Source organism: Panthera leo, chromosome B4, assembly GCF_018350215.1.
Source record: "Panthera leo isolate Ple1 chromosome B4, P.leo_Ple1_pat1.1, whole genome shotgun sequence".
NCBI classification, from domain to species: Eukaryota; Metazoa; Chordata; class Mammalia; order Carnivora; family Felidae; genus Panthera; species Panthera leo.
Window position 1 is genome coordinate 127,228,188 of NC_056685.1, and position 21,716 is coordinate 127,249,903.

Sequence of the window (21,716 nt, forward strand, 5' to 3'; positions counted from 1 at the left end):
TCTCCACCAAATATTTGGTGTAGAGACCTATCCTCCAACTTCAGATCCATGTGAGCAAGGTCTGCTCACCACTTCCCTGAGCACCTAAGGCTGTGACTTGCACTCCACTGGTGCTCAGTAACTATTTGTAGAACAGTTTCAATGACCTTGACATGTCCAATCTCTGACTCTGGAGAGCTTACCAGGGATCAGCATGCCTAACAAGAGACTAGAAGGCATATCATTTCTGCCCATGTTTGATGTTAAGAGAACAGGTTCTGGACAAACTCAGGCACTCTGGTCTCAAGGGTGTTAGATAAGGACTGTGGGTCTCTGTTCATTTCTTTTACCCTCATAACAACCTTACTGAATGGATGGAGGATGGCTGAGGCTGAAAGAGGCTAAGCAACTTGCCTGAGTTATTTCGGGTTTTTAAAGTTTTCCATTCTTAGGAAGGTAATATGGTATATATACCATATATTATATAACACTTCTGGTGAGCTCTGAGCAGTACCCCATTGCAAATGTATTAACATGTAAATCAAGGGGGCGCCTGGGTGGCTCAGTTGGTTAAGCATCCGACTTTGGCTCAGGTCATGATCTTCCAGTTCCTGGGGTCAATCCCCGCATCGGGCTCTGTGCTGACTGCTCAAAGACTTGAGAGTGCTTCAGATCCTATGTCTCCCTCTCTCCTTGCCCCTCTCCTGCTCACACTGTCTCTCAAAAACAAATAAACATTTAAAAATTTTTTTTAAAAAAAAGATGTAAATCAAGATTGCCATAAATCATTTATGGTCACACACAGTGAATGGTATAACGAAGACTGTTAGAGTCTCACTTTCCCTCAGATCAGGCTTTGCTGCCACATGGATTATAAAATATTTTCCAGTTTTCAGAGCTTTTTGGATTTTTGGATTTGCTGGCAAGGGATTGGGATTGTAAACATAAAGCACGAAACAGGTGCCATGGTGCCTGGCATGCAGTAGCCACATAGTAAATGTAGTTTCCTGCCCTCTGGCCAGTCTCTGATACTCTGATCAAACCTCTCAGCTTTCCCCTCTCTTCCCTCCCCCAGGGGTGAGATAAGCCCCCATCGCCTCTCTTGCCCCTAGGCAGATTCTGGCTTACCAATCTGTGTGGGCATCATCAATCACCAATAGGATCCTGGGCCTTTGAACAACAGGAGCAGAGGGACCCGGAGGCTCCATCAGCCCTGAGGGGGCTGCTGAGGTCTGCTTCATGGCACTGGAGAAGGAGCTGAAGAGGCTGGATCCTGGAGAGGAGAAGGAGGCTGCCAGGGGCTGGGGGTGCCTCCTCTCCATGGCTGGGGATGCAGGGGAGCTGGTAGAGCTGTCTGGGCGCTGCAGGTCTGTCATGTAGCCATTAGGCAGGTTGGCCACGAAGCTGCTGTCAGAGAGGCGCCGCCGGAGGAAATTCATGGCTACAGACGGAAGAGGTGGCTTGTTCCCACACAGACTTGTCTAGGTGAGGCCCAGAACACAGGCGGCCAGGGATAGGAGATGGTAGGGTCTTAAGCCGGAAGAGCCAGGGGAATCCTGCCCAAGTAGGCTTCAGCTGTCTTTGCTAACCTGTGGAAACAGGCCAACACACACATTAGTGGAAATGACCTCTGCCCTGTAAGAGCAAACAGATATGGCGCCTTCCTGCCCCACTGCTGGGGGCAGTATAAAGTGGGACATCTTTTTGGAAAAGAATTTGGCAACATGTAATCAGAGCATAACCTTTTAACCCACAATTTCCATTTTCTGGAATTCTCCCCCCAAGAAAGGAATCTCAGTTACAGAAAAAGCCTCCTGCACAAATATATTTTTTCATAGCATTATTTACACTAGCAAAATATTGGACGGAACTTTAATCTTCAGTCACAAAATAATGAATAAATAAGCTACAGCACACTCAGTGAAAATTTTTGTGGCTATTAAAAGAGGGAACATAAAAAGAGCTTTTAGTACCACGGAAAAAATTTCATGTTGTACTTTGAAAGATCATGCTACAAGTTTATAGGTACAGAATGACTACAACCACATAAAAGATGAAATGACATAACTTTGAATAGAAAATACATTGGAATGTTAACCACAATTACATTGGGGTAATGTAATTACATGGCTTTTTTATTCTTTTCCACTTACCTATCTTTTCAAGACTTTCTAGAATATATATTGCTGTGGACTGAACTGCATCCCCCCAGTTTTCATATGTTGAAGCCCTAACCCCCAATGTGCTGTTAATTGAAGATGGTGAACTTAAGGAGGTAAAGTTGGATGAGGGGGCGCCTGGGTGGTCCAGTAGGTTGAGCGTCTGATGTTGGTTCAGGTCATGGTCTCACAGTTCTTGGCTTTGAGCCCTGTGTTAGGCTCTGTGCTGACACCCCAGAGCCTGGAGCCTGCTTCTGATTCTGTGTCTCACTCTCTCTGCCCTTCCCTGGTCACACTCTGTCTCCCTCTCTCTCTGCCCCTCCCCTGCTTGCACTTTGTCTCTCTTAAAAATAAATAAACATTAAAAAAAATTAACATTAGATGAGGTCATGGGGGTGGGGCCCTCATGATGAGATTAGTGGCTTTATAAGACGACACACTAGAGAGCTTGCTCTCGCTCCACCAGGCGAGGACACAGAGAGAAGGAAGCTGTCTGTAGGCCAGGAAGACGCCCTCACCAGAAACCAGCCATGGTAGCACCATGATCTCAGACTTTCAGCCTCCAGAATTGTGAGAAAATAAATTTGTTAAGTCACACAGTCTGTGGTATTTTATTATGGTAACCCAAGCAGACTAATACACATATGTACAGCTTTTCTGAACAGAAGAAAATAAGTTAAAAAAAAAACACAACAGATTATTCATTTGAGATTGAAATATCCCACTGAGAAAAATGATCATTCAAATGATGCAGTTAGACCCCTCATATTTTTTTGAGATTTTATATTTTTATTGAAGTAAAATTTACTTCAACTGAGATGCACAGTCCTCAAGTGTACAATTCTTTGAGTTATGATAAATGAATACACTGGTACAAGATTTATTATACTTATGTCATCTCAGAACGTTGTCTTGTGCCCCTTTCCAGTTAATCCACACATCCCCATAGGCAAATGCACTGCTGATGTCTGTCACCATATATTAATCTTGAACTTCATATAAATGTAATCATACGTATGATTCTTTTGTGAAGGGCTTCCTGCCCTCAACACAGTGGTTTTGAGACTTATCTAGATTGTATGTATCAAGAGTCATTCTGTTTTTCATTCCACTGGATGAATAAATGACAAATTTTTATACCCTCTCCTTTTGATAGACATTTGAAATGTTTCCAATTTGGGGGTATTAGGAAAAGAATTGTTGTAAGGATTTTTTTATTTAAGTGTTTTTGTGGAAAAAGAAAGAGTGAGAGGGATCTTTTTCTTTGGGAAAATATCTAGAAGTGAATTTGTTGGATCATAGCGTAGAAACATGTTTCCCTTTACAAGAAACTGTCATAAAGTTTCCCACAGTGGTTATGCTGTTTTCACATTTTATTTGAAAGTTCCAATTGCTTTACACCCTTACCAACATTTCATTGTCAGTCTTTATTCTTAGCCATTCTGATCGTTCTTGAGCAAATGGCAAAAAAAGAATTCTTGAGACGTCTTTGTTGCAAAAGGTGATTTTATTAAAGCACGGGGACAGGACCCATGGGCAGAAAGAGCTGCACTGGGCTTGTAAGGAGTGACTGATTATATATTTTTAAGTTAGTGGGGGGTGAGGGATATCTTAAGTTTCTAAGGAATTTCAAAGCAAGGCTTGCAGGATGTTGAGGGGCTAGCTGCTATTAAGATACGCTTGCTTTTAGTCTTTAATAAAACAAAAATATTAAGGAAGTAAGGCAGCCATGAGTCGCTTGAGGAATATCACATTCTGCATGTTTCAGGTGTCTGTCAGTGGGTTGCCAGCTGTGAGATTTAATTTGAGCTACATTTCTCTTGCCTTTGTTTCCCTCATCAATTCCAGAGGGTGTAAAATAGTGTCTAATTGTGTTTTTAATTTATTTTCTCTGATACCTGATGAGATTGAGCAACTTCCATGGGTTTACTTATCATTAATATATCTTCTTTCATGAAGCGTCTGTTCAGGTCTTTGGCCCATTTTTTAAAAAATTTTTATTTAATTTATTTTTTTAACTTGCATCCAAGTTAGTTAGCATATAGTGCAGCAATGATTTCAGGAGATTTCTTAATGCCCGTTACCCATTTAGCCCATCCCACCTCCCAAAACCCCTACAGTACCCCTCTGTTTGTTCTCCATATTTAAGAGGCTCTTCTATTTTTGTCCCGCTGTTTTTATATTATTTTGCTTCCCTTCCCCTATGTTCATCTGTTTTGTATCTTAAAGTCCTCAAATGAGTGAAGTCATATGATATTTGTCTTTTGCTAATTTTGCTTGGCATAATACACTCTAGTTCCATCCATGTAGTTGCAAATGGCAAGATTTTATTCTTTTTGATTACTGAGTAATACTCCATTGTGTGTGTGTGTGTGTATATATATATATATATATATATATATATACACACACCACATCTTCTTTACCCATTCATCCATCAATGGACATTTGGGCTCTTTCCATACTTTGGCTATTGTTGACAGTGCTGCTATAAACATTGGGGTGCATGCACCCCTTCGAAACAGCATACCTGTATCCCTTGGATAAATACCTAGTAGTGCAATTACTGGGTTGTAGAGTAGTCCTATTTTTATTTTTGGAGGAACCTCCATACTGTTTTCCAGAGTGGCTGCACCAGTTTGCATTCCCACCAGCAGTGCCAAAGAGATCCTCTTTTTCCACATCCTCGCCAACCTCTGTCATTGCCTGAGCTGTTAATTTTAGCCATGCTAACTGATGTGAGGTGGTATCTCATTGAGGTTTTGATTTGTATTTCCCTGATGATGAGTGATGTGAGCATTTTTTCATGTGTCGGCCATCTGGATGTCTTCTTTGGAGAAGTGTCTATTCGTGTCTTTTACCCATTTCTTCACTGGATTTTTTGGGTGTTGAGTTTAAGTTCTTTATAGATTTTGGATACTAATCCTTTATCTGACATGTCATTTGCAAATATCTTCTCCCATTCTGTTGGTTGCCTTTTAGTTTTGCTGATTGTATCCTTTGCTGTCAGAAGCTTTTTATTTTGATGAGGTCCCAATAGATCATTTTTGCTTTTGTTTCCCTTGCCTCCGGAGACGTGTTGAGTAAGAGGTTTCTGTGGCTGAGGTCAAAGAGGTTTTTGCCTGCTTTCTCCTCAAGGATTTTGATGGCTTCCTGTCTTACATTTAGGTCTTTCATTCATTTTGAGTTTATTTTTGTGGATGGTGTAAGAAAGTGGTCCAGTTCATTTTTCTGCATGTCACAGTCCAGTTTTCCCAGCACCACTTGCTGAAAAGACTATCTTTCTTCCATTGAATATTCTTTCCTTCTTTGTCAAAGATTAGTTGGCCATATGTTTGTGGGTCCATTTCTGGGTTCTCTATTTTGTTCCACTGATCTGAATGTCTGTTCTTGTGCCAGTACCATACTGTCTTGATGATCACAGCTTTGTAATACAGCTTGAAGTACAGGATTGTGATGTCTTAGGCCCATTTTTAAAATGGGAGTTGTTTATATTTTTATTATTGATTTGGATTATCTGACTAGGAGTTCTTCGTACATTCTGGATATAAGTCCTTTGTCAGATATGCATACTATGAACATTTTCTCTCAGTGTTTGGTTTGCCATTTCATTTCCTTCATGAACAGAAGTTTGACAGAATAAATAACTCTTACAAAAAGTGTTTGTTGTTTACTTGAAATAAAAACATCCTAATGAGAAAAAAAATTGTATCATAGGATAAGACTATACTTCCATAGCTTGGTTATTAAGAATATTTTCATATACATACAAAAATGTATATATACACATATAAGTACACATATTTATATGTACATATATGAAATCTGTTATATATATCTGCAGATGTTTTGATAAACAAAAATTTAAAATTTTTATGAGGTCCAAGTACCAGATTTTTCTTATGATTAGACCTTTCTGTATCTGCTTTTAAAATTTTTGCCCACCCCAAGATCATGAAGATATTGTCTTTTAATTTCTTAAAGAAACTTTATAGTTTTAGTTTTTCTGTTTAGGTCTATAATCCTTCCAAACTTGATTTTTTTTAATTAATTTATTTTGAGAGAGAGAGAGTGAGAGATAAAGAGTATGCATGCACGCACACATGAGTGGGGGAGGGGCAGAGAGAGGGAGAGAAAGAATTTCAAGCAGGCTCCACGCTGTCAGCCTGGAGCCTGATGCCAGGCTGGAACTCATGAACTGTGAGATCATGACCTGCACGGAAACCAAGAGTCAGATGCTTAACCAACTGAGCTACCCAGGTGCCTCCAAACTTGATTTTTTTGAGTGGTGTGAGGTAAAGTTCATTTATCCAGTTTTCCAGCATTATTTATGAAAAGATTTGTTCCCTAATGAATTGCTTTGGTGGCTTTATTGGCACCAATGAACTGTATCTGTATGGGTCTATCTCTGGACTCTTTATTATGCTCCATTTATCTGTTTGTCTGTACATAGTCTTCATAACTGTGGTTTTATAGAAAGACCTAAAATCATGGAAAATGAGTCCTCCAACTTAGATTTTCTTTCTCAAGATTGTGTAGGCTAATCTAGGTCCTAAGTTCATACGCATTTTTAAAATCAACTTGTATGAAAAAGTCTGTTTTGGGATATGATTTGGGATTGTATAGAATCTACAGCTCAGTTTGGGTAGAAGTGACATCTTAACACTTGAATTTTCCATTTCATGAACATGGTAGAGCACTCTACTTATTAAATCTTTAGTTTCTTGGGGCACCTGGGTGGCTCAGTTGGTTAAGCCTCTGACTTTGGCTCAGGTCATGATCTTGCTGTTCATGAGTTCGAGCCCCGCGTTGGGCTCTGTGCTGACAGCTCGTAGCCTGGAGGCTGCTTTGGATTCTGTGTCTTCCTCTCTCTCTGCCCGGCTTGCTCTCTGTCTCTGTCTCTCTCTCAAAAATAAGCAAACATTAAAAAAAAGTTTTAAAAATAAGTAAATAAATAAAATAAATCTTCAGTTTCTCTCAGAAATATTTTGCATTTTCCAACTTTGGAGTGTTGTACATATTTTATTTAACTGATTCCTAATAATTTCTTTTGTATTTTTCTTATTGTATTTTAAAAGACACCATTTTCTAAGTTTCACATTCTATTTGTTTGCTGCTAGTATCATGTATTTGCCAATTATTGTCAATATGCTGATGCGATTAATTCAATTTTTGTTTCTAGTCGTTGTTTATAGATTTCCTAAGATTTTCGTTTTAAGTAATCATGTCATCTACAAATAGAGACATCTTTCCAACCTTAGTGCCTTTCTTTCTTTCACCTCTTCTATTACAGTGCCTAAAACCTCCACCACTGAATAGAAATGAATAGAAAGTGGACACCTTTCTTTTCCCAATCTTAGGGAGAAAATGTTTACCATCTCACATTACTAAGATGATAGCTATAGGTTTCTGTAAATGCACTGTATCAGACTGAGACAGCTCCCTGGTAGTCTTAGTTGGTTGAGAGTTTTTATCATGAATGGATGTTGAATTTGCCCAGCGATTTTCTAAATCAATTGAGAAGACTATAGTTTTTGTTTAGTGTGGTGATTTTCCAATGTTAAACCAAACTTGCATTCCTGAGATAAATCCCAGTTGGTTATAGTGAATTACCAGTTTCATGTATTGCTGTATTTAATCTGATAATATTTCGTTGAGGATTTCTGCATCCATGTTCATGAAAAACATTGGTCTGAAATTTTCTTTTCTGGTACTGTCTTGGCTAGATTTTGGTATCAGTGTAATACTGAGCTCACAAAATATATTGAAAAGTGTTCCTGCCTTTTCTATTTTCTGAAAGAGTTTATGTAATATTTGGTGTTGTCTTTTTTACTTAAATTATTTGAAAAATTCAACAGTGAGGCCATCTGGGGCTGATGTTTTCTTTGTGGAAAAGTTTTTAATAATGAACTCAATCTATTTTATATATCTATTCACAGTCTCTGTTTCTAATTCAGTACTGGCAATATGTGACTTCAAGCAATTTGTCCATTTCATCTTAGTTATGAAATACACTGGCATAAAATTATTCATAATATTTTTTATTATCCTATCAGTTTAGGATATGCAGTGATTTTCTCTCATATTCTTTTTTTTTTTTTCATGTTTATTTACTTAGTTTTGAGAGAGTGAGAGAGAGAGAGAGAGAGAGAGAGAGCACAAGCAAGGGAGGGGCAGAGAGAAAGGGAGACACAGAATCTGAAGCAGGCTCCAGACTGAGCTGTCAGCACACAGCCTGACACAGGACTCAAACCCACGAACCACAAGATCATGACCCGAGCTGAAGTCAGATGCTTAACTGACTGAGGCATCCAGGCGCTCCTCCCAGATATTCTTGACACTGAAAATTTGCTGTCTGTCTTTTGGATTAATCTGTGTTACTAAGAATTTATAAATTTTGTTAACCTTGTGAAGACCCAACTTGCAGACTTTTCAATTTTCTCCATTGTTTGTTTTCTATTTCATTTGTATTGGGGTCTTTACTACTCTCTCTCTTCTTACTTTGGGTTTAAGAATTCAATTGTTCTTCTTTCTAGATTCTTAAAAATGTAAATCATTAACTTTAAACCATTTTTCTTTTCTAATATAATCATTTAAAGCAATGTATTTCCCTCTGTGCACTGCTTTGGCTGCATCTCAGAAATTTGACATTTCATTATTTTCATTATTGTTCAATTCAAATTATTCTTAATTTATTTGTGATTTATTTTTGATTCATGTATTATTTAAACATGTGTTTAGTTTTCAAATTCCAGTACTCCTTCCGATAATTTCTTATTGTTGCTTTTAATATGATTCATTTGTGAATAATAAACATAGTCGATAAGGTTTTAATCCTTTGACATCTCTGACATTCATTGAGATTAATGTTATGGTTCAGTATATATATGGCTCAGCTCCCTCTGCACTTGAAAAGAATGGATATTCTGTAGTTGTTGAGTGTAATGTTCTATAAATATCAATTAGATTGCTGTAAGTCAGGTTCCTCAGCCAGGAAGCTGACTCCCGCTATGGTGATTTGCAAGCAGGAAGTTTATTGGAGAATGCTCCCAAGATTAACAACTCTGGGCAAGTATGAAAAGCAGAAATGAGTTGAGCCGCAATACAGTTTTAATAGAAGTGTCAGTCAATCTCACTGGGAGCAGGGAGCTGGGCATCTCTTTGGATTCCTTCATTTTCCGGCCACTTTGTTAGTCTATACTCTGTCTGCTGACTTGTCAAACCAATACAACTGCAGCTTTCTGCTTTGGTTTAGCTGCTCCAAGTTATGTGGATTGGGGATTGCTCTCAGAAAGAGTCACATAAATGTAGATCTCACCTAGTGCTTCTTTCAAGTGTCAAATCCCCTCTAGAATCTACCTACTTTTTGCTTCTCTCTGGGAACCTAGAGAAACCTAGTTTCTTTTAAATATTTTATCGCAAGTTTGTAATTATCATCTATGAGAGCTCAGTCTCACACAAGCTACCAAATCATTACTAAGTCTGAACTCTTCCATTTTAAAAATACTGGATAGAAAGGTTAATAAAATACTAGAGGTGACAGGACTTCAGAGATCATTTAACAACCCTGTCTTAGGAGCTCTGGTCAATCTTTATGCTGGTGGGAATTCCACACCTGCTGGAGAATCACCTCAGTATCCTTTGACCAACTCCAATGTTAGTCAAAGGCTCTTCCTGTAACTTCTCCCCACTGCAGGCCCCAGTGGGAGCTTACAGTCTGGCAGAGGGAGGCATATCATAAACAAGTGAACACATATTCACGGATTGGGGCAAGTGCTAGTACGGAATACACAGAGTGCAGTTGCAAAGATTAACGTGGCGGTGGGGCAGGGAAGGCAACCTTTAAGCTGAGATGTGAAGGATAAGGGGAAAGAGAAGTATGTATGCAAAGGCCCTGAAGTAGGAAAGAGCTAGGTGCATTTGGAGAACAGAAGGAAGGCCAGCCCAACCAGGAAACAAGAAGGATATTTTTGTAAGAAAATGTTTAGAAAAGTAGAGGGACAAGATCAGGAAGGACCATGCTGAGAATAATTTTGATTTTAATCCCAGTGTGAAAGTGAGTGAGAGAGAGACACAATCCAGTCTACCTGGCCACTGAGTGGAAAACAGACTGCAGATGTGGACAGAAGCAGCCAGCCCAGTTAGGAGGCTGTTGCAGTCATTTGGGGTCCTTGGTTATAAAAGAAGAGAGATGGATTATGTGATTTGCAAGGTGGTTTCCTATTCTGTAAGTCACTCACTTGTGCTATTAGACAGTGGATATCACTTCAGTGCCCAAAGTAATGTGATAGAGAGACAAAGTGGGGATGAGAAGGATTCAAGGAAGAAAAGAAGAGTGAGCAGGAAGTCTCTCTGGGACAATGCAGTAGGCCAGCTTAGTGGGCCATGCTGCCCCAATAGTCGCCACTAGAGGGCAGGAGTGGCCACACAAGAAAGGAAAAATACAACAAAAACATTTTAAAGAAAGCAACTTTGCAAGCTTGCTTCTTGGAGGCTGTGGCAAGACTTTACTGGAAGGGTAAAAAAAAAAGAAATTGAATAGTTCTCAGAATTGTTGGTTGAGCCACAAGACAGAAGTAAAGTGTAAATCATAGGGACACAAGTTTTGCATCAAAACAGGAAAGACTCCGTAAGAATGAGAGCCGCTCCACAGTAGTTAGTACCAGCTAGCTACTTTGGGAAGAGATGAGCAATTGATCAGCCTGGACAGCAGAGTGAACATCTCTGCTCAGATGTCTCACAGACACCCCAGATTCACTTCCTTGCTCATTCTCAAAAGAGTTTACGCACTTGCTTGCTCCCCCGCCCACTTCCTCCCAGAAGTACCACTATCCATCCACTCACTTAGACCAGAAACTGGAGTCTCCTACTTTGCTCCCTTTTGAACCTCACTGGTCAGCCACCCAGGCACCAGACCCTGTCAACGCTGTCTCTCCCAACATCTTTAATATCATCCTCTCTTCTCCACTATTCTTACCATAGTGTTGGTTCACATGCTGCTATATTTAAAAATGGGTCAAAGACCTTAAGAGACACCTCACCAAAGAAGATAAGACGGATGGCAAATATGTATAGGAAAAGATGTTCCACAGTGAATATCGTCAGGGAAATGCAAATTAAAACAAGATGCTCGTATACACCTATTAGAATGGAACACTGACAACACCAAATGCTGGCAAGGATGTGGAGCAAGAGAAACTCATTCATGTCTGAGGGGAATGCAAAATGGTAAAGCCACTTTGGAAGGCAGTTTGGTGATTTCTTATAAAACTAAACACCCTTACTGTACTATCCAGCAGTCATGCTCCTTGGTATTTACCCAGTGGAGTTTAAAACTTAATGTCCATGCAAAAACCTGCCAGGGGCATTTATATTAGGATGTTCACTCATAATTGCCTAAACTTAGAAGCAACCAAGATGTCCTTCAGTAGTGAATGGATAAAACTGTGGTAATCCAGACAATGGAGTACTATCCAGTGCTAAGAAGAAATGAGCTATCAAGCCATGCAAAGACATGGAGAACCTGACATGCACATTACTAAGTGAAAGAAGCAAGCTGGAATGCTTCATACGGTATAATTTCAACTATATCACATTCCAGAAAAGGCAAAATTATGGTCAGTGGTTGCCTGGAGTTGCTGGGGCAAGGGGGTGGGTATTGAATAGGCAGAGCACAGAGGATTTTTAGGGCAGCAGAAATATTCTGTATACCATACTGATGGATACATATTACTACACATTGGTCCAAAACCATAGAATATAAAACACCAAGAGTGAACCATAAAGTAAACTACCAACTTTGGGTGATTATCATGTGTCATGTAGATTCATCATTTGTGACAAATGTACCACTCAGGTGGGGAAGTTGATAGTGTGGAAGGTTATGCATGTGTGTGAGTAGGGGATATATGGGAAATCTCTGTACCTTCCCCTTAATTTGTTGAGAAACTTAAACTAAAAAAAAAAATGTCTTTCTGAAAAAAAAGGGGGAGGGGGTCCTTAAGTGCAAGACTGCTACCAAACCCAGGCTAAGAACCATGATGGCCTCAGCATTCTGGTGCTGGACACAGCAGGACAGAGGGAGTAAAGCCTGAAGGTTAAGCTCACAGATCCTGGAGCCAAATGGCCTGTGTTCTTAATCCCAGCTCTGCTACCTACTACCTATCTAGCCTCAGTTTTCTCACCTGTGAAGTGGGGATTGTAACAGTATCTACCTCATAGGGTTCTTGTGGGTGTTAAGTAACTTTATATTTATATTTAGAACAGTGTCGGCTCTTGATGAGCAATCTGTGTTAGCGGCTGTTACTATTTTGATTGCTTTTTAGACAGTGTATGTGTCCCGTTGCCTGAAGGTCTGAGCAGCGTGGTCAGTGTTAGTTTGGGAGGCAATGTGGGAGGGACTGCAGTATTTATATGAGAACTGGCTTTGGGAAGGATCTGACTTTGAGATCCTTGCAGCTGAGTAACATCCAGGCCACGGTTTTTTGATCTAAAAAGCAGGAGTACACTAATCCCTGCCCTTCCTACTCCACAGGTCTTTGAGCAGATCAAATTAATATGCCTTAAGATGCTTTTCAAAATATTTACTTTGTAAGTTAACATAGAGTAAAACAGACTTTTGGGCATAGAGTTCTATGAATTTTAACGCATTTATGTAACCATCACCACAACCAGGGTACAGAACGGTTCCATCACCCCCCATGGAATTGCTTTTTAATCTTTAAAGTACTCTGCAAATGTCAATGGCATAATGTTTCATGGGCTAACACGTGGATCTCCTACAGGGGGGAGATCGGCTAAGGAACATTCAAGGTCCAGCACATTTCTTAGAAAATAAATGAAGATGAATTTTAACAACTGAACTTCCTGCTCACCAGCTGCCTTTGCCCTGGCTGTTCCTTCACCTGGAACATTCTTTCTACACAAACCTGCAGGGCTCACACCCTCATGTCTTTCAGATCTTTGCTCAAATGTCACCTTCCCAGCAAGGCCTCCCCTGACCACCCAATGTTAAACCGTCTGGCACTTTGGATCTCTCCTTCTGCCCTTTACTTGTTCTTTTTTCCATAGCATGCACTACCTTCTATAAAACTGTATACTTATCTACCTGGCTTGTTGATTCTCTGCTCCTTCTGATATAAAGTCCCCTAAGAACAGAGAGCATTTTCTGACTTATTTGCTGATGTATCCCAAGCACTTAGAAAAGTGCCTAGCATGTAGGAGGGGCTCAATAAATATTTGTTGAGTGACTCTGTTTAAAATAACATGAATGAGTGGGGTGCCTGGGTGGCTCAGTTCATTAAGCATCTGACTTCAGCTCAGGTCATGATCTCATGGCTCATGAGTTCCAGCCCCACGTCAGGCTCTGTGCTGACAGCTCACAGCCTGGAGCCTGCTTCAGATTCTGTGTCTCCTCTCTCTCTGCCCCTCCCCTGCTTGTGCTCTGTCTCTCTCTGTCTCTGTCTCTCAAAAATAAATAAACATTAAAATAACATAAAATAACACAGAATAAAATAACATAAAATAACATAAAATAACATAAAATAAAATAAAATAAAATAAAATAAAATAAAATAAAATGAAATAACATGAAATAGGGATGCTTTGGTGGCTCAGTTGGTTCAGTGACCGACTCTTGATTTTGGCTTAGGCCATGATCTCTCAGTGTGCGAGTTTAAGCCCTGCATTAGCCTCCAGGCTGTCAGTATGGAGCCTGCTTGGGATTCTCTCTCTCCCTCTCTCTATCTCTGCCCCTTCCCTGCTTGCTCTCTCTCTCTCTCTCTCTCAAAATAAACATTAAAAAAAATAAAATATAATAACATGAATGAAATTAGACCACACTTACCTTTTGCTTGTGAAGACTAAATGTGTGATTATATACAAGAAGGCAGCTATCACAGCATCTGACACATAAGCCTAAGCTGAATCATAGCTGGAATAATGCAAAGGGATTTCTGACTTAATTTCTAGTGAGCTCCTCCCTCACGGAAACACACCAAGCCTCATAAATTCTCTCTCCATCTTCTGCTCAGTGTGTGTTGAAAGATTTTCCTTTTCCTTACCCATTAGGAACGAGCATTTGAGTAGTTAACAGCTGCTAAAACCCCTTCTGCATGAGCAGAAAGTTTAAAAATTCATGCAGGCAACATGGGCTGGACCTCATCAATATACTGATAAGCACAGGCAGTGTGGGAGTCAAGGGTGAGCCGAGAAGCGAGAGGCTGTGCCACTCAAGTTGCAAAGCTAAGAGACACTTAACTTCCTGAAAAAAAGGTCAAACCCACATCTGCCGAGGGAGCAGCTCTGTCTCCACATACAGACAGACCCGTCAGGCCTTTCATCTGCAGAGCTCTGCTCCAGCCACATCTACATGAAAGTGTGTGCTGTCTTTGATGAGTTCAAATCCACTCACACAGGCCTTGATCTCCTGTGAGTGGCAACGTTCTTGTTCCCACAGGTGGGACACTGTGGGTCCCCAGCCAAGGAGGATTCAGGCTTCAGAGGTAGGATTTGTGGGTGAGACAGGCTTCTGCACCAACAACCCCCTCCCCTTGTTGGAGAGCACCTTGGGGTGTCAGGAAATTTTAGGGGAGAGAGTCTCCCAGGGCTCAAGAGAAGTGAGTATCTTCCATTTATTGGAGACCGACCACCCACCCCAATCCAAAATATATTCAAACAGAGAAATGCCAAGATAGGGTCATAAAAAATATGCATGTACATGAACACTTACATCAAACAAGTTCGTTTTTTTACATTTTTTATGTTTATTTATTTTTTGAGAGAGAGAGAGCACAAGTGGGGGAGGGTCAGAGAAAGAGGGAGACACAGAATCTGAAGCAGGCTCCAGGCTCTGAGCTATCAGCACAGAGCCCGATGCGGGGCTCCAACTCACCGCAAGATCATGACCTGAGCTGAAGTTTGACACTTAACTTACTGAGCCACCCAGGCGCCCCAAATAAGTTCAAGTTTTTAACCTAAAATTATAAAGCAACTATAACTGTTATCCACAAAATAACCACAGGGTTTATTTACAGACAATTTATAGAGCTCTCCAGGCAGCACCAGGTAGGATTGGGACATAAGCTTAGTGTTATCTGACAATCACACTGGCTTGTCTCTGATTGATCTAGACCTTCATCTGAAGGTCATGTCAAAACTCTAAACAGAAGCCCTTGATCACCTGAGGTCTGGAGCTAAATGGCCATCTTGGGCCCCTCTGTGATAGCTGCCCATGATAGGCCCTTAAGTAAATAAAGGTGATTTTTAGCAATGTTACCTTACTGTAAAACAAACCACATGTGGTTTTGGGGGTATGTTTCACAACATTACTTCCAGGGATTTTCATTCTAAACTGGGGCCAGAAATGTGCCCACTTTGGTGACCATCTAGAGTACAGGCCCCTCTGGGCAAGCCCCACTGCTGAGGGTGAACAGCTCTGCCTCCCTCCCCACTTCCTATTCACACCAGTCAGGCTCAACCCCTGAAGATACCTCCCCAGTTTGGCTTCTGCTGCTTCTCCAGTGCTCCATGGGTTCAGTCTCTAAATGGCCGTGGCATCCAATTTCATCTCCCAGCAATGCCAGGCCACCCTCCTCTCTCTCGGGTGCAAGAGTGACATCCTACACACCTGCTTCCACCTCTAGTTCCTTGCCCACGTGGCACCAACCGACCTCTTGGGCACTCAGACTAGACGTGATCATGTCACTTCCTGCAGAAAATTTTCCTGTGGTTGCCCATGGTCTCCAAGTTAAGGTCCCTCACATTCAGGCTGGAAACTGCAGCCCTCTCCCCTCCAGCTTGGAATAGACCACTCCTGTCCCCACCCCCATGCTCCTCTCCTTTCTCTGGCTCTATCCTATTTGTCTGTTAACTCACTCTTCAGGATGCCTTCCCTGGTCCTCTGCTCCACATGTACTACATGGGGGGACCCCTAAACATGGCAGGTCCTCTCTCAAGGACAGCTCTTCGATATGCAGTGACCTCTGCTGGGCACAGCCTTCTCCACACATCATGGTTAAGTGTCTCCTTCCTTCAGCACTCACCTCCCACACCCCTCATTCAGGACGGCCTTCCTAACCACCCCCAGCACACTCCAGGCTGGGCAAGGGGGGTGGTTCCAGTATTCTCGGAAACCCCTCTTGGGTTTCTTTCCATCAGAGGCTGAGTGCTCTGTTGGTTTACAAGTCTCAAACTCCAATATGCACCCACCTCCCCTGGAGCTCCTAACAATGCAAATTCCCAGACTTCACTCTTAGAGGCTCTGATTTTGTAGGCAGGAAAAGTAGCCCAGAATATGCATTTAACAAGCTCTCCAAATGATCCAAATGATTTGCTGCACTTGATCTCTGTGTCACATTTTGAGAAATACTTTTCCAGACCAGAGTCTCCAAAGTAGGAAGCACATCCCCGAGGGCTTTTCAAAATGATGCACTGGAGCGCAGGGAAAAAATTGTTTGAACTTTTATTTCCCTATTTTCAATCTCACCCTTAAATTTCTTTTTTGTGTGTGCATTTTATGTTTACAGTATATTGGTAAAGTATTCATAGTTTATACATAGATGAACACACCTATGTTGGGGTGAGCAGTTCTATAGTTTCAATTCTGTACTCCTCCCAGGATCTACACAGTTCAAAATCAAGTGACTCTGGAGTTCTTTCTTTCCACTAGTAGCTGAGCGACTCCCCTGCCCACTGACTTTGGGCCTGGCCATGTGACCAGTTTGGGCTGATGTGACAGCTCACCAGTTCTGAGCCACAGACCTAAGAGACACCATGTTTCCACTTGCCCTCTTGTACCTCTGCCAGTGCCATGAGAACATGTCCCATGGATCCGAGAAGGATATTTTTGGAGAAGACCTAGACTCAAGCAGTACCTTAGAGCCACCCGGATGAGCCCAGCCAAGATCAGTCAGCTCCCAGTCAATTCGAAGATGCATGAGCCAAACAAATGCTTGTCATCTATACCAATGAGTTTGTGATTGTAACAGTAGTGGCTCCTACTTATAGTGATGAAGGGTTAGATCTGACTCACTGAGGGCAGGAGCTGTATTTCAGCTCTGCATCCATAGCACTTTATGCAAACTCAGTAAATAATAGAATTAATTAATTAATTGATTCTCTCTCTATTTCCTGAGAAAAATTCTAATAAATACTCTCTGTGGCCCCTTTTGAAAGGATTTAGGATTAACTCACTTCTCTAAAGCCAACTTCAAGGGCTGGGGTTCCTGGGGTCCCCAGATCGCCTTTTCTGCCAGTCATATGCAGAGCTTGTCCAAGGGTACCCCAGGCTTCTGTATGAATCCTGAGGTCAAAATACCACTTCCTATTACCCCTAACATTAAATATCTGAGTGGCCCAAGGGTTGACCTTGGTTTAGGCTATTTTCTTTTCTATGACCAGTTGGACTCTCTGGTTCACCAGCCCCCAGAAATCCAACAAGACTCCAGTATCCAGTCTGCTTTGAATGCATGAGCAGAGTTCTGGAGCCCTCCTTCAAAAATTGGCCTTGCTGGGGTCCTGTTACCTCTGGTGGGGAGAGAGGGGAATCCACTTCCCACCTCCTGGGAGAGCATCTCCAACTCCTAGAACTATGGCTGTCATGCCCATCTACCTGGCTGGAAAGCCAAGTCCTAGCCACTTCCAGGATCAGAGCTGAGAATGCTCTGCTCCCTTGATCCCTGCCAGTGAAAACCCAGAAAGCCCCTATGTCCTGATTTTGTTGAGAAAACCAGGTTGTTGTATACATCAGAAAAAATTAGTATCCAAAGGAACATCTGAGTCTCTGAACACATCACTGTGTGTCTGTGTTCCCCGGTGATGATGCCCTTGAAGAGGCATCTGCCTGAAGGTCCTCCTGCCCACACCTCACTGTGCAGCAACAGGCCAAGAAACAGAACATTTGGATCATCTCTATATGAAGTCAGGAAATTTTGAGGTTTGGGTATGCAAGTGGGGAACAGAGTATGGCCGGGAGCAGGGGAATGCAGTGGGGGATCCTTGCTGATTCCCCCAGCAGAGTTCCTGGTGCCTCATCTTGCATGTGGACCTGCTCTGAGATTGCTCTGATTTGGGCTGCATCAACTCTAACCTTCTTGTCTTTGTCCCACTTACAAAGAGCACTTCCACGGAGGCTCCTTCTTAGAATCTGAGCTGTCTTTCCTTCCCTCTTCCCTCCATCTCTTCTTCCTTCCCTTCCTTCTTTCCCTTCCTAATTCTTTATTTTCCATTTCTCCATTAAATCAGAGCTGCTTTTTCAGAAACTAATTTAGAATATGAAAGGGACTTGGAAGTTGATACTATTTCTTACTCCATACAGAACTCCCTTCTAAGGAGTCTGCAATGTAAAACTAACTGCTATCATTTATTGAGCACCTATGAAGTGCCAAACACTGTGCTATCGTCTGCAGGATATACCCTGCTCAGAAAGTGCCATCACCCGTAATTTACAGAGGGAAAAAACTGAGGACCAGAGATGACAAGTAATTTTCGTGATCACTCAACTTGTAAATAATCATTACAGCTTCTGTCAGGCATTGTTTTGTTTTGTTTTAAGTTTATTTTATTTATTTTGAGAAAGAGAGAGAGAGAGAGAGAGAGAGAGAGAGAGAGAATCCCAAGCAGGCTCCACAATGTCAGCATGGAGCCCAACCTGGGGCTCGATCTCACATATCGTGAGATCATGACCTGAGCTGAATCAAGAGTTGGACACGTAACCGACTGAGCCACCCAGGCATTGTTCTAAGCACTGGACACATTAACTCATGCCATCCTTCCTCTAGCCTTATGAGGTAGGTGTGCTATTATCATCCACACTTACAGACATGGACACCGAGGCCCAAAGTTAAACTGCTGATTAGTGGGAGAGCTTCAATTCAAACCCAGGCAACTTGGCTCCTATGGGCATGGTCCTAATCACTAGGTAGCACTGCCCCTTCATGATATTAGGATTCAAACCCAGGTCTTTCTGGGGCCAGGACCTATTGATTTTCTATCACATCATGGTACCTTGAGCCTCCATGAGCCTGGAATCTGGCTTCTTGGGTGCTGACAATATAGCTTAGCTATAGAGCTGCATAGAGTTCCTGGTTACCTACGCCCTGGCCCCCATGCAATGGTTTCACATCTCTGTTCCCTCTACCTGGCATGACATTCCCTTTGCTCTCCTATGTTCTTTAGTTGGCTACTTCTGACACAGCTCATTCCCTTCTCCCCTACGGAGGCTTCCCTGACTACTTTCACCAACCAACTGGGATTAGAGAGCTGCTCTGTGTCCCTGCAAAGCCCTGTGCACACCTGTCCCTATGGTTTTGGGGGAGGGACCGTGTCTGGTGATGGGCTCATTGAGTTGAAACAGTAGCAGACACAGCTGGGAACCCAGTCAAGAAAGATGCCAACATTGCCAAGGTCCAGGCACCAGACATGGTGTTTTCTTCTGCCAGATCAGAAAACACACAGAGCCAAATAAGTAACCTTCTTCCTAGAGACACCGGAGACTTTTGGGAGGCTCCCTCAGGCAAAGGAAGAAGGACTGAAATGAAGGACTACCTGGAACATCTGAATGAAGCTATTGACAGGTGAAAGAGGAAGAGATAGAGAGACAGGAAGAGATAGAGAGACAAAGAGGCACACAGAGGGACAGGGAGACATGGAGATCAAGAAGGACACAGAGAGAGACACAGAGAGAGAAAGAGAAAGAGAGAGACACACAGAGACACAGAGAGACAAGGAAAGACGAGAGAGACAGGGAATGACAGAGACGCACAGAAAGAGAGACAGGGAGACATGGAGACAGAGAAGGACACACAGAAAGAGATTCACAGAGACAGAGAGACAGAGAGAAACACACAGGAAGAGAGCACACCAATGAGAGCAGGCTGAGCGCTGCACCGTCACTCATCCCCTTCAGTTGCCCGCAGCCCCCTGCCTGAGCTCCGTGGGCAGACAGCCAGCCTGGCGGTGCTTCTGACGGGCAGGTGCCGCCCTAATGAGGAATTTAGCAAGTGCACTCTGCAGAGCAGCAAAGGCACGCTATTAGGCATCTTAAATGTATCCTGTCCAAAACAGAACTCCATTTCCTGTCCTCCCCCACCCCAAACTGCCCCTTTTCATCTTCCCATCTCAGTAAATACTGCACTTGGTTGTTCTTCCCTCTCCAGCAGCACCACCCCCGGGCCGTCAACCCTCCTCCCCAACCCAGCCTCCCAGTGCATCTACTTCTTCCGACTCCATAGCCACTACCAGGGTCCAAGCCACTGATATCCTGACCTGGACCAAGGAGGAAGCTCCCCTCTGGCCTCCCTGCCTCCGCACCCCCTTCCCTCCCACAACTCACACCCCTCTGCTCTGGATGCAATTAAGCTTCCTTCATGGCCTGTGGGGGGACATCACCTGGACTCCCTTTCCCTCACTCGTTTTCTACACCCAAACTGGCCCTTCTGTTTCTCACACAAGCTGACCTCACTCTCCAGTATCCCTGCCCCACCCACCATGGGCCTCAGCCCTTGCTGTTCCCACTGCCCAGAATGTTCTGCCTTCTCTCTTCCCCTTGCCACCTCCTTGTCATTCAGGCCCCATCTCCGATGCTATTTCCTCAGAGATCTTCCTGGCCACTCCATTTAATGTTGACCCTAGTGGCCCCCACCAACTACAGCAGTTCCCCCCTTATCCATGAGGGGTCTGTTCCCAGACATCCCGTGGGTGCCTGAAACCGCGGACGGTACCAAACCCTCTCTACACCAAGTTTTTTCCTATGATAAAGTTTGATTTATAAATTAGGTGCTATAAGAGATTAACAACAACAGCTAATAATAAAATAGAACAATTATTACAGTACACTGTAATAAAAGTTTGTGACATGGTCCCTCCTTCTCTCTCTCAAAATATCTTATTGTCCTGTACTCACCCTTCTTGTGATGATGGGAGAGGATAAAACGGCTATGTGATGAGATGAAGGGAGGGGATGACACGGGTATTGTGACACAGCGTAAAGGCTGCGGTGGCCTTCTGACGATTCCTCAGAAGAAGGACCATCTGCTTCCAGATGGAGGTTGACCACAGGTTACTGAAACTGCGGAAAGTAAAACCGCGGGAAGGGGGGCCCAGTGCGCATCTTCTTCCATTATCCTGCAGTAGTTTCTTTATATTGAGAATGGGTTCACTTCCTGCCAGACTCCCCGGTGACCCTGCCCACCCAGGCCTCATCCTGGCACCGTGTACAGGACGTGGATGCAAGACTGGCATGCTGGGCACTCACTAATGATCCAGTGAAGAACTCTGGGATTCTGGGGGGTGTGGGCTGTGCCCTGGCAGAGACAGTTACCTGGTGGGGCTGGATCTGGAGGGGACCCCTGGAAACACACGGAACTGTGCACTGTGGCCGCTCTGCTCCCACGACTTTGTTGCCTGATGGGGAGACCAGGCACAGCCCAGGAAGTGCCACTCCGTGAAGTAGAGCTAGGCCAGGCCCAGAACGCAGGTCTCCTGAGTCTGCAGGTAGTGTGTGTTTGTTTTGTCTTGTTTTGTTTTCTGACTCCAAAATTACCACAATTAAAATACAGGATTCTCTGGAAATCCGCGCAT

The 21,716-nt window shown here is 42.8% G+C and overlaps 1 protein-coding gene across 7 annotated transcripts in view; it reads right to left on the reverse strand.

The window, feature by feature from the left end:
* The window catches only part of SYN3 (synapsin III), a 461,325-nt gene that overhangs the window by 419,241 nt on the left and 20,368 nt on the right, over positions 1 to 21,716 (reverse strand). For all 7 annotated transcript variants that reach the window (XR_006205084.1, XM_042947629.1, XM_042947630.1 and 4 more), the window contains exon 2: positions 1,108 to 1,568. Coding sequence is in view for 6 of the 7 variants with exons in the window: in XM_042947629.1 (XP_042803563.1) it covers positions 1,108 to 1,418 (311 nt within the window). In the remaining variant the exon portion in view is untranslated. The remainder of the gene's footprint in view (positions 1 to 1,107; positions 1,569 to 21,716) is intronic.